The sequence below is a fragment of the Columba livia genome, chromosome 7 (assembly GCF_036013475.1).
Source record: "Columba livia isolate bColLiv1 breed racing homer chromosome 7, bColLiv1.pat.W.v2, whole genome shotgun sequence".
NCBI classification, from domain to species: Eukaryota; Metazoa; Chordata; class Aves; order Columbiformes; family Columbidae; genus Columba; species Columba livia.
Window position 1 is genome coordinate 34,137,357 of NC_088608.1, and position 14,954 is coordinate 34,152,310.

General features: G+C 40.6%; 1 protein-coding gene across 19 annotated transcripts in view; it reads right to left on the minus strand.

Moving 5' to 3' along the window:
- The window catches only part of AGAP1 (ArfGAP with GTPase domain, ankyrin repeat and PH domain 1), a 370,539-nt gene that overhangs the window by 84,893 nt on the left and 270,692 nt on the right, over positions 1-14,954 (minus strand). For all 19 annotated transcript variants that reach the window (XM_065069196.1, XM_065069193.1, XM_065069192.1 and 16 more), the window contains one exon: positions 10,355-10,516. In XM_065069196.1, the coding sequence (XP_064925268.1) occupies positions 10,355-10,516 (162 nt within the window). The remainder of the gene's footprint in view (positions 1-10,354; positions 10,517-14,954) is intronic.

Genomic DNA, 14,954 nt, shown 5'->3' on the forward strand with positions numbered 1-14,954 from the left:
GAAATTGACAGCTAATTTAAGGCAACTGTTTGATTAAAACTTGGCAAAACAACACAGGTTTGAAATGACTGACTGGTCAGGAGTTGGAAATAAGGAGAGGTCTACACCACTGTTATGGGGTAGTCTTGTAAATGCCTGACATCAATAACACAGAGCATCAAAACTGCTCTAGAGCTGCGTTTTTCAAATGGAGAAGGCTGCTACGATTGGACAAGAGCTCAAGGGAAGGAAAAGTCGGTCTCGCCAAGAACCCCCAGCTACACCTACAGCACCTACACCTACCATCTGTGCAAGTCACCGCATGAAGAGACTAACATCCATTAGCACACAGAAATGTGAAACAACACATAAAACCACCAGCCTATCAGTCTCAGTATTAAGAGGTACCCTTTGGAAGAACCAAAGTCACAAATGAAAAAATGAGAGGAAGGAAGAATCACATTTTCTTCAAGAAAAACTTTAAATTGCCCAGGCTTTTACACTTTGCGCACTTTTCTTAAGAAAAATTCCTGGGAGGAATATACGCATATTAGCAACTTGCTTAGTAACATTTTTCATATATGCTGTCACCTTCCTCAGTTTTGGTTTGGACCTGCTTCATAAAAGGTGTCACAAATATTTTGACAAGGAACCAAAATGGAAAGCGCAGAAAATATTCCTCGTCTATAGATTATTATTAAATCCTAAAGTCTAAGAAAGCTGTAAAAAAAAAAATAAAATCCCACCAGCATTAAAAGGGAGGAGAGGAAGAATTTAGTGGCAACTGCAAAGATGCAAAGAGTTCATCTGTGTGCAGTAAAACCAGCAAATTCCCCAAACCTGCAATGCCTACAAGGTACAAAAGAGAATGTCAGGCTCCTGATGCTGGGCAAATTCTGTCTATTCAGACTCTTCAATTAGAATCGGCTGGAAACATCACCTTCACTCTCAATTCCCTGTAAGCAGAAGACATTAGGTACACCTAAATTTACAAGCTTTATCAAATGAGACTTTCTACATCTCTCTTGCTAGCTGCCATGCCTGGAATACCTTTATTTGGAGCCCAGAGGGGAGATGACCAGCAAAGCTGTGCATTTGGGAGATAACTGCTTGTTTCTCCTGGATTTAAAGGCAGATGCAGTTTCACTGCCCACTGAGGTTCTTCAGACTTGGAGCAAGGAGGCTGATTACACAAGGAGTGTTTTCCGACACTATGCTCAGATAAATTCTTAGCACTAAGAATTCACTGAGTGGCAGCATACCTTCTTCAGGGCTTACCCAAAATGACTAAAATGTAGAGTTCTACAATAAAAAAAAATGGCTAACTTGTTATTTCTAGATTCTGTTCTGTATGCTCCTCTTGATTACAAGTTCTTTTTAGCATAATGCAGAGAGCATCTTTCATAACCCTAGGGTAGATCAGACCTATTGACACATTCCCCCTTGAATTCCAGGTTCGAGCTATACAGGGCAAACCTCCAAAATCAAGCCATTGTCATTAATCTCACATTCCCTATTATAAATAACAAAATAACACGCCTATAATCAACTGGCATCCCATCAACCTTCCCCTCAAAGCTGCTCTGTGCCTTGTAAGGCAAAGATCAACTTAATAAGACATACTGTAGAAAAGCAGAGTGTATGAACAACCACAGTAGTTTGGGCACAAGGTCCATCTAGCCAGCTATGCCTTCCTCAGAAACTAGTGGGAGATGCCTACAAAAACCAGAACAGCAACAGGTAGTGCAACACGCACCCTGACACACCTTCCAGAACACTCCATGGTTTGAGGATTTCCTGGGAGAGGTTGCAATCTTTATTTTAAGAGACCTTAATGGATTTTTCTACATATTCATCTAATCTAGTGGTTCTGGTTTAGCTGCTTAAGGTCTTCTGAAGGGGATTACTCAAGACTTTGACCCTTTAAATGCAGCTTCTTCCCAGGGTAGCTCTGTAGCTCAGCTCCAGTAAGCTGGTGAGTCCAAGTACAAGGAAAGCTGAGGACAACTAAGGAAAACTAAGTCTTATTTCTACATCAAAACAGCCTGTTCATTTAAATTGTGACAACTTGGCTGAAGAGTATAGTTATGTGGTGAAGAGAACTAAGTCATACTTAACCTAATTACTTTCTTTTAGTCTTTTCATTTACGATAGCTTCATAATACATAATCATCTCATTTTAAGATACTTTAATATAGGTGTATAGATTCATACTGAAATTACACGCTCTTAGGCTCTGGAAAAATTGGCAAGGAACTTTTAAAGTAGACACTTTTACTTGAGTAACAAAACGGATTCAATTCTCTGGGAGGATTAATGTCTTACAAGTACTTCTTGCTATCTTGTAAACATCTTGTGAACATCAGGAACCTTTTTGATAATCAAGGTCTCTGTTTCAGGCTGACAGCATAGTTCTAAGGACACTAATTACCTGAAGCCAGTAAAACACTATGGTGTCACTTGTTTTCATTCAATTATAAAGCTACTTAAAACTACTTCTTCTTTTTCCAAAAAAATCAGGCCAAATCACAGTGCAGCACTGGTACTAAGGATACACAGTGTACCCTTCTGCAGTCACAACACAGAGCGCTTAATGTACGAAGAGTGGGACCACTTTTCAGAGAAATGTAGGAAAAAAGACAAAAAAGAGCATTCTCTTTCTCTAGCTAGGCAGACGTGCCGGTGTGTACAAGCACCACCGGTTCATCCTGGGACTCATCCTTTCCAGAATCCCCCTTCCTGCTGACCACCACTGCGACATTTCCTTTCAACCAGGTAGGTGGAACAAGCAGCCTCTTCCGACCCTGAGCTAACAGTGGTTTTAAAGAGAAGAAGGAATCTTTCAACTTGTTTAGCCTGCAATGAAGTAGGTTAAAACAATAGATGAGCTTCACCTCCCTTGTCTTTCACTCCTCAGCATCAACATAAATGTCTTTCAGCAGCAAACCTTTCATGTCAGATAGGCTCTGACGACCGAGGCTGAAGGTTTCCCAACAAGTGACCTTTATGCCTTGGTTGAAAGTAAGTCTCTGAAGATTCGATCTAGATTTTATTAATTTCTGCCCTCCTGTTTCTCCGGTGTACAGCAATCGGGCAGTACTGTATCTCCTATGAACAAGGAATGAAGCTACTGATGATCAGTGGAATTACAGAGTGTTTTGACACCGAATAGATGATAAACTCCAAGATGTTTGCGGTACGCTTAAATCAAAACAAGCATTTCCCATTACAGACAACAAATATGGTCACATACTGTTAATCTCTTTTTTAAGTTCTCATGCAGAAAATACAGCTAGATATTTTGCTCATTTTTGTTTCATTTTTTATGCCAACTAAGAACCAGGATTTTTTGTTTGCTTAAGAAATCTTTACCTACGAAACAGCTAGAGCAGAGAACAGCTGGGTCAGGTAAGGCCTACAGCACTTCCCAGAAAATTCACAAAATAAGGATGCATGTACTTATCAAACCACACTCCAAAAATCTTACTAAAAGCAAGCTTGTTAAACTTCAGATTTAGTGACCATTTACAAAGCAGAACTTCTGTTATTTTGTGCACAGTATGAAATTCTGCAAAATGCTACTTGCTGACATTTCTGAAACATTTCATGCACAGACTACACAAATGACATTACGATCAACAAATTGTGTATGAAGAGAATTCAGTAGTAAATGAGTTACAAGCCTCTTTTTTTTAAAAAAAAACAAACAACCTTCCTAGCTACCTGCTTATAGTGCAAATCCTTCCTGTTCCAAACAAATGTTTCTTCTCTTCATTCAACATTGATTGTACCAATTTGTACCAATCGGACTTTAAATAGCACAGAACATTTTTTTAAAAACTATGGAACATTTGATTTCTAAAACTTCAGGCACTTAAGAAACCAGAAACAGAAACAAAACCTGCTCTCACTAAACCATCCGTCACAAGATGAACAGAAATACTGCATGACAGGATGGAAACGTACTCCTATATGACATGGGTCTGCATTTGGGTGTTTGATGTTTTATTTATATCTTTTTTTAAGAGGGGAAAAAGCTTAAGATATCTCTTATCACTTTAAGTAGAGTATAACTGAAAAAAAAAACCAAAACAAAAACAAAACAAAAAACAAAGCACCAAAAAAATTGGGCATGGAAATAATTAAGGAACCAGTGGTTTCAGCCATTGATTTATGCCCAGCACAGGCTGTGCACACGGGCAGGTGCTGGATGGGGTTGCAGTTGGCAAGGGTCTAGATGGGTGAACAGCTTCTAAACGAGCTAGCTGAAATTAACTCTGATATGTCCACACATAGGCCACAGGAAGATGATGAAAACTCTTCTCTAGTGCCAGCACTAACACTTCATTTAATTTTTGCATGGTCATCCATCTCACAGTATCAAAAACCTGCCTTTTTACTGAAATAAAACACAGTTTTCCAAGAACGCCTCCACATCTACCCCTAACACATAGCAGGTTGTAATTACTGAGAGCTGATTTATAGGGACTATATAAAATAACCAGGATGACAAGACTACCAGGTACAACTTTTGTGGAGCTCCTACATGGGCAACATCTATTTTCTTGTACAATTACAGTAGTATACTAATTATCCTGTAACTGACTAGAAAGAGCTTTTAGTTGAAGAAGTTTTGGTGGCAGCTTAGTTCTATGCATTACTTCAAGCAACATAATACACACAGGGACCTTGACATCTAATAGACTTGATTCCAAAGGTTACAAACTCTTTAACAGGTGAGTAGTTTTGCCCTTGCTGCAGCTGCAGGTCAAGATATTAGATTTCACGTCTTCCTTGCAGAGCAAAGGGAGAGATGATGCTGTGACTTTTTGTGCTGGAAAGGTTTCTGAACATGCTGTCCTCTGACAATGTCAGAAGGTTCCTTCCAAACCATAAAAAGCCAAAAAAAATCCCCCAAACCCAGCATCAAGTAAAAATATATTCCTTCATCATGGTGCTTAATTCAATGTATTATAGTACTGGCATTAAGAACATCAAGTTCATCCGTCAAATGAAGAGTTTACTCTCCCACAAACACTACAGCTCATTGTTTTAATCTGTTTCATGGAAAAGGTCTCAGATGTTTCTACTAAGTTTCCAAAATTCCCAATTACTTTTTTTTAAAATACATGGTTAGAGACATTTCCTTTTCTTAGTTTAAGCTGTTCACAGCACACTCAATAGAACTATGCACCTAAGAAAATGTATGTTAAAACTGTCTGGAGAAGACTATGCACAGAGCCAAGCATATTTAAATCATTTCAGCATATAATGCCAGCAGGTAACTCACAGGGGTGCTTGAGGGATTAGACTAAGCAATGCTTAGGGTGAGAAGTTGCAGGTAAGATGCACACAGGGTTTTTTTTGTGCTTCGTGTACTGCATATTCAGTTAACAGCTGTATTGCTTCCAATGTACACAAAATAACAAATTTTCAGGTGTTATCCAGATTCCAGAGACTAAGAACTGCATTTCCCTAATTTGTTTTCCCATTCTGGTTTTGAAATGGCTGAAAGGGGCTCACGAGACTTGGAGATAAACTGGCACCTCCCTTGGCTTTTTTGTACCTTGTCCCACTCTCCTGGACTCAAGTCCCCACGCACCTGAGAAAACAGATGTAAGCAGTGAAATTTTTGCTTATTGCTAAAGTACAAACGAGAAGTCAGACTTAATCTCGCTCTTCCATCCATAGAAAACAAATGAACACATTTTCATTCCAAGCTTAACTATATCTCATCCTCAATGCTCCCTGAGCTTTGGAACAGAAGAACAACTTCAGTGTTACAAAACATGCTTGTGAAGAACACAAAGCTTTTGAAATACATTTATTAGGTCACCTCAGGGAAACAAAAAAATGCAATTTCTCAGTAAGCTTAGGTTCATCCTTAGCTACAGGCCAGAAAGCATACACCTAGAGTTGTGGGCTAGACAGCACAGATCAGAAAAGCACAGGGAAAAGCAATTACTTCCACAAGGGGCAGAGAAGAAATATCTTTGTGCTGAGAAAACAGTTCTAAAAAGAAACATAAAAGATCCTTCCCCATCCTTCAGAAGTTCTTTAGAAACCAACAATGAAGAAGAACACGGAACACGGATTTGCAGAGAAAACACAGAGTTTGGCAAGTCTACCGAGTTGCTAATCATATTTATTACCCTATCACCCATTCCTGTTGCTCAGGCCAAATCTGAGTGAATGGGAACATAGAGCTACGCGTGTTCTGCCTGTGCTGCCGAGAGAGCAGATAAAATAACAGCGCTCTGCCTGTAACTCCCTCACGTCTCCCCGGTCGAAGGAGCAGATTCACCCATCAACCTGAACACAGCCCCTTGGTCAGAGCCCTCAGTCAACGAAACCCTTGCAGAGCACAGATCATCCAGATTTGATGCTGAAAGACAGGCATACCTTGGGCTTTCCAGAGCTCTAAAATCTCAGAGATGGATTGAGGGCAGGCAGGTTCAAGCTGGCATAGACATGAAGTTTTAAAACTGTCTAACAAGAGTGCAAAAAATAAACACTGGCAAAGGTCTTTCTGTGAAGAGTTATTTCCAAGAAAGCTTTTTAATTTTTCTGCTTGTTTTCAAGCTGAAAGACCTCCTATTATCACTAGCTGTTCCACTAACTGCAGCAGCACAAGGGTACCAAAACAGACCAGGCTCTGAGCAGCTATTCCTCTTTGAAACACAGCACTGTATAATCCTGCTCTGAGCAAGTTTAGACAGCATGGTGGGAAAAACACTGCTGGTTGCTGGCACCTTGCCCAGTGTCAGCATTCCTGCTGCTACCCTCAAAAACATGAAGAAATTTTTTTTCAGTGATAAGTTCTGTATAGAGAACTAAGAATCTTCTCTCTGGGTTTCATTGCACTGGAAAAATTTCACAAGAATCTGATTTTCCAAAATAGGAACTGAATTTTAATCTTCATCCAGCTGCAGCATCGTTGCTTTAGTATTTTTGTTGCTGTGACCATTGTCTGAGAAAACCTGAAGAAAGATAAACCAAGAAAGATGAAAGAATGAATCCCAGAAAGTGAGAGCTGTGCATGTGCAGATAGTGTGGAGAAAGAAAAATCAGCATGACCTTTATGGAAGGGCATAAAAGAGATGAGCATCAGTCCTTGGAATTAGTGAATCACCCTGGGCTCACTAGTGTCCATCATCGTGATATCTGAATACCTGGGCAGAGGTCAATGATCAAAGCAGGCACGTTCAAGGGGAAAAAAGGCCGCGAAGTGTAGTAAAAATGCTAGAATTTGCTGAAGACCAGATTTAAACCTCATTGAACACCTAAGCTTTGCTACAGACAAAAATGAAGGAACCCAGAATTTCTGTTTGAAAGCTGACACTTGAAACATGCCTGGACCCAAAGGCAGGCAACATACAATCCAGAATTACCCAAATCATTTAACTCTGATCCATTGTAACTATCCGAGAACAGCTACTGCAGGAGGATCCTCCTCCTCCTTTTCACAGTGAGCTCAGGATTTCCAGAAGGAAGGAAGATATAGTTCTCCCACAATTATCAGCAGTCTTCCGTACATCATTTTCAGTAAGTCACCTGCCATATCTCAAACACTTGATCAAAGTTGTCAAGGCAAAGCATGCATCTCTTGGAATATCTTCCTTTTGCTGTTTAATTTGGATTTGTGGTCTTCAAAACTGCAGTAATCCTCTGAGAGTTTAAATCTACACTTATGGCAAGTGTGGAGGAAGAAAATTCAAAAAGGAAATCTTTCAGGTCATTGGACAGATTTGTAGTCAAGTCCTGGAGAACAAGGAAATAACTACTGAACTGAAAACTGCTTTGAATTGCAATACAGATGTGAAAATGCTACATTCAACTACTTGGAGAAAAACCTGTAACAGCCTGAAGCATCTCAGACACACACCCCACCAGCAGCAGACTGGCTTGTGACACAGGTTGTCCAAGGACTGGAGTTATTCCCACCATTCACGATCACAGCAAGCTCAGAGACACGAACGCTACATGTCTGGTCAACCACAAAGCACATCAAGCGGAACTTCTGGCTTGCGCCAACACAAGTACCAGAAAATACAGAGAACGGTTGCAAGCACCTTCATGCCAGGATTTGGAAAAAGCAACTCACAGCCTTTGTCAGTCTTGTTAAAAAGTACTTAACGGGACTCCACAATCTCTACTACTTTTTCTGAGATGCCCTTCTTCTAAAAGGACAGGCAACTTGAGCGCGCTTCATTGCTCTCTCCTTCAGCTACTGTGACAGACGAGGCTGACTGCACTGTCAGGAATCTCCTCCCAGCCTTGCTAAGGATTCAAGGGCCTGTAAGATTAGTTGTCTGCTGAAGGATGCCTAGAGTTCCTCTCACATGTGGCAAGATCGCTCTGTTCTTGTGGCCAATTACTTTTTTTTCTGCTGGGTTGTGCATTGAAAGAGATGTTGTAAAAATAAAGAATTTAACAACCACTGTGGCCCACCCAAGACACAACTTTGAGTCCCAAGCCAGAAAAGAGTGCCCATCTCATAAGACATGTATGAAGAGAAAGGCCAAAGAAAGCTGATGGGCTAGTGCAGAGATACAAAGCCTGTAAAAGCAGGTGCTGGCACTCACCACCACTTTGGAGGCTCCCTGCTACTACTTAGTTGCTGTTTGCCAGCCAGTTCTTGCCCTTCTGGAAGCGTATTTATCCCATTAATATGAGAGGGGACAGTTTTGTTGAGTTAATGCAAAAGTATTTCAGACTAGCACGTCACAATGCTGGAAGACAAGGGGAAGAACAAGAGAAGCAGAGAAGGATGAAGGAGCACGTCCTCCCCGCTCCAGGCAGAACAGGGATTTCAGGGGCAAGATGCACAAACCTGTGGATCCCCCATTGCTGCACCTGCAGACCTGGACCACACAGGATCCAGCTCCAGTGACTTGTGAAAATAATCTCCACAGGAGAAAGAAAACATACACGTATTAACTACTTAGAAAGAGAATTTTCAAAGGCTCTTGATATCCAGCTGGTCTTGTTTCATATTGACTTCAACGAAATAGTTATGGACCAATGGTGAGAGCTCTGAAAAATCACTTCTTTAACTTGCCATTGAGGTATGAAAATAAGTGGTGTAAAAGGAATTGTTAAAAAAAAAAAAAAAGACGACAAATTAAAAATGAAAGGTTAAAATAAATTTTGGCTTCAGGCCATAAACTAGGGGGAAACTAACAGTAAAGATAGTTAAATGACTGGAAAGAGAACGCAACAGGAGCTATTATGAAAAAAAGCTGATGGCTTTTAAAAGGGGATTTGTATAGATAGCTGGGGAAATAAATTCTGTATGTGATAGAAGTGCAATTGAGAAATTAAATAAATGGAAAATAAGGATGACTAAGTAGTAGTTAACATGCCCCTTCTCAGTTGTATACTATTATCACATCTATTTTTAATGTCTCTTCAGCTGTCTGCAATTGTCATCCTTTTTTCAGAACTTGTTCCAACACTCTTTGATACTGAATTAGCTGTTTTTTACTCTCCAATGCTCACAACTGCATCTTTTTCTTACTCAACACTCCTCATTTCTGACAATGTTATTTCATTGTCTCTGTTTTTCATCTCTCCTTATATGTTGACTCCCCAGTTTCTGAGCTTTCCAACTACCCTTGTTCATCTTTTTTTTCTGGAGGTCTTTTGGTTGAATCCTAGCATGTTTCTTTTCTTCTTTTCTAAAGATACAAGCATGTTTTATATCATATCTGGCTACTGTACACATTGTTACCCCTTCAGAAGGGCACTGAACAGCTATAGCAGTGTTCACATTGGAAATAGTAAGCTAAACTAAGGGAAAAAAGTTCTTTTTGGCTTTTGCTTTCTGTTTCTAAAAAAGAACCCAAACATTTAAACTCTCCCCTTTTCCTTTTTGTCCTCCAACACCACAATTTTTCCATGAGCATCTGAATATTCAAACAACACCAGGCATGAGAAGCATTTGTGATTCTAGAGCTCAGGATGTGTTTAAGCAGAAGAGATAACACAAGATTTAATAATACTGAAAAAATACTCAAGTTCTAACATGGTATATGGGCTACTGAGTGAACCTGACTTTTTCTTTCTTTCTAAGCTTACAGGTATGCTTGTACCTTACCTTTACAGCTAATGATGCTTCATATTAACTTGGGACACTTTTTTATTTGTTAAAAACCCCAAAAACGGTTCCACACATGTTTCAGGCAGCTGAATTCACCATTGTGTGGTGCCTCAGATCCTTCAACTTAATCATTAAAAGATCAGTCTTTAATTTCTCTTTACAGTTCTCTTTACCTTTTGCATTCAAAGCCAATGGTGTAGTTGAGTTGCACTTAACAATGCTCTTTGGAACAACATTGTCAAAATTCACTCTTCCACCACAGAACAAGCTTACCTTCAGCTGTGCCCGAGATACCATCAGCTTTGAAATTGCTCGTGCTTTTCTTCCTGCGGTGCTTCTTTCTGTTGGCGTGAGGTGAAGGAGGTGGATCGAGTTTGGGGCTTGTTGTACTGGATATACTTGGGCTTGAACACACAGAATCTCCTAATCCAGTATCTGTAGTTTTTGGGGAGAGAGACAGAGGAAAAAAAAAGAATTGCAGAATTTAATGATTGCTAATATCCAAGATAAAACCCCTTGCTGTCTGTTAGCAGATGACTTCTTGAGCTCATTGACTTCCAGAGGCTAGAGGAGAGCTTCTTAACAGTATCCATTACTTTTTCGAAAAGGTACAAAAAGCCGCATGGCTGAAATTCTGATTCAACTCCTATTAAAGCAACAGAACTCCGCATCAATTTTAGAAGCAGTCTGACTTGAACACACAAAAACCAATGGGAAATCACTTTATTACTTCCAATCGCTGTTTCTTATAAAGATCTTACTCAGCTTCAAATTAACTCATGTAACACTGGGATGTTCTAATACAAAATGGAACAGAGACACCCCAACATCCTTAGAACATTGTCTGCTTTCATTAATATTACAGATTGACACATGCAGAAAAGGTGGTGACGGCAATAATGGTGGGAAAACAAGGTAACTAATGTATGCCTGGTGCAACTAACATTGTGTGATAAAGGGTCACTTACTACCTGCTGCGAGTGGAAAAAAATAATTGTGTGTTTAGTTTCCCACTCTATTAGCTATGGAAGCATAACATGCAACAATTTTAAGAACTAATGACATTTACTCCCCTCTCCTACCAAGTAACTCCCACAATCAAATCAAAATTAGAGGTCGATGACACCCCTCTCTCATAAGCAGAGACCCCCAGTCTATTCCTTGGTCCACGTAAAGGCTGGTAATACACAAACACCTCCTCTTTGAGTAGTTCTTCTCTTTTTCAGTCAAGAAACATCTAACAGCAAAATTGAAGAAAAGTCTATTCAGTGAGGATGTACTTGAAATTCCACTCTCCATGTTGGTCCTTTTGCATAGCAAATATTCAAGTAACCTTAATCCAGTGTTTTCCCCCAAGGTTAGTACCATGATTTTAGTTGAATTGCAACCAATTTTTTTCTAAGATTAGTGCTCAATTCTTTTCTATTATATTTCTATTGGTTTGGTTTTAATTACGAAATTTAACATAACATCCTACACTTCAAGTAAACTGCTTGCTATCATGTAAAGTGAAGCTATTTCCAGAACCTTGGTTAGATACCATATTGCAGTTCAGTGCAATACCAGGGTTGCACTTAAGATGAATTAATGTGTTAGTAAAATATCAATCCAAAGACTATGTGACAAAGTAGCTTTTGATCTTTTTTAAAGTAGGTAAATCCCCATACAACTGCCTGTTTGACAAAGAAACACTTCTTTTCTTTTCTAATAAACTTTACTTACTAATAACCCACTAAGCACAGTTGTGCTGCCAGTTATTAGTGGAGGACAAATTATGTAGCTAATTGCCTGGCAATAAAGACCAAATCAAATGTAAGCTCTATATTAAAGATTTTTGTTGTTCTCTCTGCATCTATTATTTTGAAACTAATTATCAAATTTAACCACAAAAGGGAATAATGGGAATGTATTTACTGTATATCTGTATAGGAGACTTTAAACATTTGCCCCAGAAATGCTCAAAGCAGCTCTCCTGGCAAGGTTTTGCTGTCACTCCAAGTGAAAAGGAAGGCAAACCCCGATGAGAATCCATACCAGTGCTCAGCACGCTTTTGGCAAAGGGGACACAAACACCTTTGGCTCTTAACCCTGAGAGAAGAGAGGATGCAAAAGAGGATGCCAGCACTACAAAAGTAAACGCAGATGGAAGCCAGTTACTGCTAGACCTAAATATTGGCCTTCTGTTTGAGAAGGTTTCATATGTTGGATACTGAAAAAAAAACAATCACCAAAAAACCCCTCTGAAACCCCCCACCCACCCACAAAACCTCTCCTTTGCAGCAGTGACATGAAAATTGCTGTGTTGAGACAGGCCAGCCACAGAGCCAGGCACTGCAAGGATGGGACCCAGCTGTGGCGGCAAGTTCTGTCATGGGGCACCAAAAATGAGTCTCATTTGTTTTCATTTGCTTGTGAAAAATCCAGAAAATTCATAAATATAATGGAAAAATACCAGAGAGCTCACCATCCAGGAAGGCTTGCTCACATCTACACAGTTTCTCAAAATGCTTCACTTTTTCTCCTCAATAAATACGAGGCAAGTGGCAAGAATTATCCTGTTTCACTCAAGGGGAGGGGAAAAAACCATAATCCAGGAAAATCCAGCTCTACCACCCCCACCCACACCTTTCGAAAAGCTTATTTCCAAATACTGGTGACGCTGAGATGCGTGCCGAAGTGTTTTGGTCCCCTGTGTTCATCACCCTCTGTCACTCTGGCATCAACCACGATGCCCTAGACCTGTAAAATGTTGAAGAAACCACACTCTGACACAAAACTACAGAATAGATTTTCCAGTGGGATCCTTGTTTAAAAAAAATTTAAGGTAGGTCTGTGTGCTTGCTGCAGCTTAGTCTAATTTCTAGGCTATAAATTGCACCAACAAAACCCGCTCGTGAGCTCTGAAAAATGCGGAACGTACGGTTTGACAACCGACATCGGAGAGCTGAAGAATTAACCTCCCACGGTAAATCCTCGTGATCCGCAGCCCTTTCCAGGTAATAACCTGCCGTCCTTGGGTCAAACGGCTCTGAAGTGAAGAGCCTGAAGCTTTCCCTCCCCCTCAAGCAGAAAAGAAACGCGAGCTGCTCGTAAACGAGTGCCAAGCTGATATTGTTGGTGTATTAATGCCCCGTATTCCCAGTTTCGGAGACCACCCTTTGAAGATGGAAGTTATTTAGCATTCTCCCGGTTTAAAATATGAGCAATCAAAAGGCGCTGGGCTTCCACGCTGTGCTTTCCCATTTCCCACTACTTCTCTTGCCTGACAAGGTATTCTTCAAATTGAAAAGAGGGCTTCTGAAAGCCGGGCTTCGGAAAACTGTAAATGAGTTCAGGCTTCAGCCCGCTGAATGCAATTTCATACTCCTGACTGAATACAAATAATGCATTTTATTTTGTATCAATTACCATGCCTGAGAACAGACGACCACTGCCAGCACTATTAAATATATATATATATGTAAAAAAAAAAAAAAAAGCCAAGGAAAAAGGCACGCCAAATTAAAAAAGCAAGCGCCTCATTACTCCACGGCTAAACTAGCTTTGACAGAGGCACTGGAACACATAAGACGCGTTTCACTGGGCTGGGATGGGCTGTTTTGCAGCCATCCCGCGCGTTCAATGTCAGCCATTAGTTCTTCCCAATCGGGCATCAATGTTCAACGCACACCCGAAAAAATATATAATACTAGTAATAATAATAACAATCTGCAGCCTCTCCGAGCTTCAATACTTGAAGTATGAGTCAAAGAAGCAGTTTCACTTTTCACTCGGGAAGCTGACAAGCATGACTAGAGGGGGAATAAAATAACATTCAGTTCGCATAAATATCAAGCGGGCTGCTTGAGACTGATGGGCCAGGAATGTATTCTTAGCCATCATTCTGGCAGACAGGCCCAAGGACACTCATAACTTATTTTACAATCATTTAGTTTCAGCTCAAGTGGAAAACGTGACAACTTATCTCTGCTGACAAGATGCCATATCGAACCTTACAATTAACTCTCCCACGATTATCTGCCCAGCCCATCATTAGCTTTGCAGTTTCTGATGGACTGTACGGGCAGCTTTCCTTGATGATGGTCATCATTTGGAGGGTGTACATCCGTATTATCCAACATTAAGGTCAAAATTCTCCCCTTGCCACGCAGCTGGGGTTGTCCTGAACAGCACATCTTTGGTTCTGTAACTGCTGGGCCACATTTGTAAATGACGTGCAGCAACACGTTGTTGAAAAATGTCTTCTCCTCCAAAACAGAGCATTGTTGTGCTCCAGCCTATGTCTGCTGCTGACAGCAACCTACAGAAGTGAGCTATAAACACCCATGCACTCTCCAAAACAGACATCCTTCTTCCCTTCCCTTCCCTTCCCTTCCCTTCCCTTCCCTTCCCTTCCCTTCCCTTCCCTTCCCTTCCCTTCCCTTCCCTTCCCTTCCCTTCCCTTCCCTTCCCTTCCCTTCCCTTCCCTTCCCTTCCCTTCCCTTCCCTTCCCTTCCCTTCCCTTCCCTTCCCTTCCCTATTATTAACTCCAATCAGTGGCATGTGAGCGCTGAAAAGAGCCGCATCCTTCTGGTTACCTCTGCACACTCACGACGCCTTAGGGAGGATGCCGTGAATTCCATACGGGCATTTGGCAACTTTCTGTACCGACAAGGAAACATGTTTCTCCTGGAAAGGTGAGTTTCTAGCTTTGCAGGGTCGTGAAGTAATGCCAAGTTTATACCAAGTGATAGGAGAGCTTCTGCACAAACCAGTGTGACAAAGTATAGGTGCTCATTCCAGAAAAAGTAGTAAAACAGTCAATTCAGAGTGTATTGAGGGCAAGTTTACATTTATGCAAGTTTGAAACCATTTAAAAGTATGCAATAGCTCA